The sequence below is a fragment of the Sorex araneus genome, chromosome 8 (assembly GCF_027595985.1).
Source record: "Sorex araneus isolate mSorAra2 chromosome 8, mSorAra2.pri, whole genome shotgun sequence".
NCBI classification, from domain to species: Eukaryota; Metazoa; Chordata; class Mammalia; order Eulipotyphla; family Soricidae; genus Sorex; species Sorex araneus.
Window position 1 is genome coordinate 22859127 of NC_073309.1, and position 2693 is coordinate 22861819.

The 2693-nt window shown below is 66.5% G+C and overlaps 1 protein-coding gene across 2 annotated transcripts in view; it reads right to left on the minus strand.

The window, feature by feature from the left end:
• The window catches only part of CX3CL1 (C-X3-C motif chemokine ligand 1), a 12770-nt gene extending 10077 nt beyond the window's left edge, over positions 1 to 2693 (minus strand). The window contains exon 1 of one of the 2 annotated variants that reach the window (XM_055145241.1): positions 2327 to 2685. In XM_055145241.1, the coding sequence (XP_055001216.1) occupies positions 2327 to 2396 (70 nt within the window). In that variant the 5' untranslated portion in view covers positions 2397 to 2685. Of the gene's footprint in view, positions 1 to 2326 lie in introns of both variants that reach the window. The other variant, XM_055145240.1, reaches the window with a different exon arrangement.

Sequence of the window (2693 nt, forward strand, 5' to 3'; positions counted from 1 at the left end):
GTGTGTGCTGGGTGTTGGGCAGAGTCCCTGGCCTCCATCCAGCTGTCCATCTTTCCAACCAACTGTATCAGGTGTCTGTTTGTGCACCCGTCAATCAAAACTGTGGGATATTTCTAACGACCAAAAAAAAAAAAAAGTCTCCAGAAATCACCCCGTGTCCCTTGGAGACCCAAATACCTAGCGTGGACCCCTGCCAATGGGCACCCCTCTCACCTCCCTGACATCCCCCTTCCCAAGAGGCTTCCCCAGACCTGCATACAAAGCCTTCCCCCACCTTGCCCCTTCTCTCTCTCTCTCTCTCTCTCTCTCTCTCTCTCTCTCTCTCTCTTTCTCTCTCTGTTTTTTTTTAAATTTTTATTATTTTTTATCACAGCACTTCTTATCCCTCCCTTCTAACAGACCGAGTTGTGTGCCGATTTATTCCGCATGGCGTCTGCCTTCATGGTCAGCATCAGCCCCACAGCGGCTAGGGCCAGCCACCCTTTCTTTCCCCACCAAGGGCTCCTAGCACAGAGCAGGCGCCCGGGACGGATCTGTTGAATGGATGAGCCACAGGCACAAGGAACCCTTTGTGGCACGGACCATCTTGACCGGTGGGGAAATAAAGGCATTTTTATTTACATTTAGCGGTGATGGGGAGCTGGATTTCTCCTCCCGGCCTCAGCCCCCTGCTGCCCCCACCCCCCACCCCGAACCGATTGGGGGGCCCACAGCCCTTTCAGACAGGTTTCTTTTTTTTCCCCCTTTCTTGTCGGGGCTTGAGTGGGAGGGAATGCGTCAGAGCGCGCGGGAGAAGGCGCCTCGCGCTGACTTGATCTGCAGGTTTGTTATATAAAGCTGCAGCGCTCCCGCCTCCCTCCCAGCCCTGCACCCCCCAGTCGGGAAACGGGGGAAGCGGTCACCCTGCAGGGTGGCCCCCCAGGCCTCCCCCTGCACCCTGCCCTGCTCTGCTCGGGTCTCTCTGGGTTCCCACCCTCCCCTAGACACCCCCCAGTCCTGCGAGGGCTCCCAGGGGCTGGTGTGGGCAGGAGGAGGGGGAGGGGCCTGGCTAACTGTCTGGGTTTACGGGAAGGGAAACTGAGGCTCAGAAGGATGGCAAGAGGCGTTATCTCACAGGCCAGTCCGAGACCGTGATCAGGGCAAGAAGGACGACGCTTCTGGACAGAGCATCTGGGTTCGCCACCCCAGAACCCCCACCCCCCTCTGCACCCTAGCAAGGAAGACCCCCCGCGGCCCCCAATCTGGTCACCTCCTCCTGCCAAGCTCAGAAGCCCCGAGAGGTTCCGAGCCTCAGCCGCACGCCGGTTTAAGGCAGGCCCAGAGGTATGCCCCCTCCACCTGACTCTCATCCTCCGGTGGCCCCAGGGTTCCTGCACAGCAGGTAGGAAGACACCCCCCCCCCCACCTGGGTCTGGGTGACCACTGCCCTCCCTGAGCTGCCCCGCTGCTGGAGACCGGGTTTCCTTCTCCCTGGCGTGCTGTGTGTCCTGGGGCAGGCGGCGGGCCTCTCTGCCCCCGCCCCTGCCAGAGGGCTAGGCGTCCCCCCCACCGCGCGCCCGCCGGAGTCCAGCGGCTCTCCGCCCGGCGGTGGGCACTGCACATGCGCGTTCGCTCCCGCATCGGCAGCCCCTCCTGCCCCCTCACTGGCTGGGCCTCTGCGGGCCAGTCTCCAAACCCCGCTGGGCTCCATCTTAGCCGTGACAGGAGGGTGGGGGGCCCTGTCCGACCAGCGTCACGACCCCCCTACCCGGCGCCCCAGCAAGCCCAGGAGGAAGACAATGGCCTGGGGGAGACGCGGCGGGGGGCGGGATGGGGGCTCTGGACCAGCGTCCCCAGGAGCAGTGCCACCCTTGAGCGGGATGACCTTGACCTCCAGGGGCCCTGCCCCCCCCAATCCTCCTGGGGAGGCCCGGGGATAGCACTGGAGAAGGGTCCGCTCTGGGGGCTGGGGGGAGCCAGGGCTCAGGGGGCTGCGGGCTCAGGTTACACATTAGCTCTGGCTCAGAAGCCGGACCAGGGGGGACAGGGCTCCCCCCACCCGCGGTGACACTCCAGGGGCTGCTTCCGCCCCCACACCTGTGTGCCCCCCACCCCCACCCCGCCGCCTCTCGGCTCAGAGCGGGGATGGGGTGCGTAGCCCCCCCCCATCACCGGCCACCTCCGGGGACGAGCGTCCCTCCAGAGGGAGGGGTGGCGGTGCCCAACGCCCATTGGCACCTCTGCCCCCCTCCTCCCGGACACTGCCGCGACCCTCGGCCTTTCCCAGGTCGGGGGCTGGGACCCCCCCCCCAGCCCCGCCAGCGCACACCCTCCGTCCCCCACTCACCGGCCAGCAGCGCAGGCAGATGGCAGAGGGCGGCCAGGCGGAGCAGCCAGGAGAGGGGCGAGGGGGCCATGGCGGGCGAGGGCAGGGGCGTCCGGGCGAGGACGGGCAGCCCGCGGCCGGCCGGCGTCCAGGCGCTGTGCTCGCTGTCCCCTCACGCGGCCGCCGCCACCGCGCTCGGAGGTTTTTATAATGGAGCTTGGCAGCCGCCTGCCCCCGCCCCCTGCTCCCCACGGGCGGAGGGAGGGGGAGCCGGCGGCCGGATTCCTCAGGATGTTGCCAAGGAACCGGCTCCCGCGGAGCAGGGGTGCCTGGCGGGGTGCGCTGGGCTCACCCCTCGGGCTGGGGGGCAGCGCCCGTGGTCGGCCAG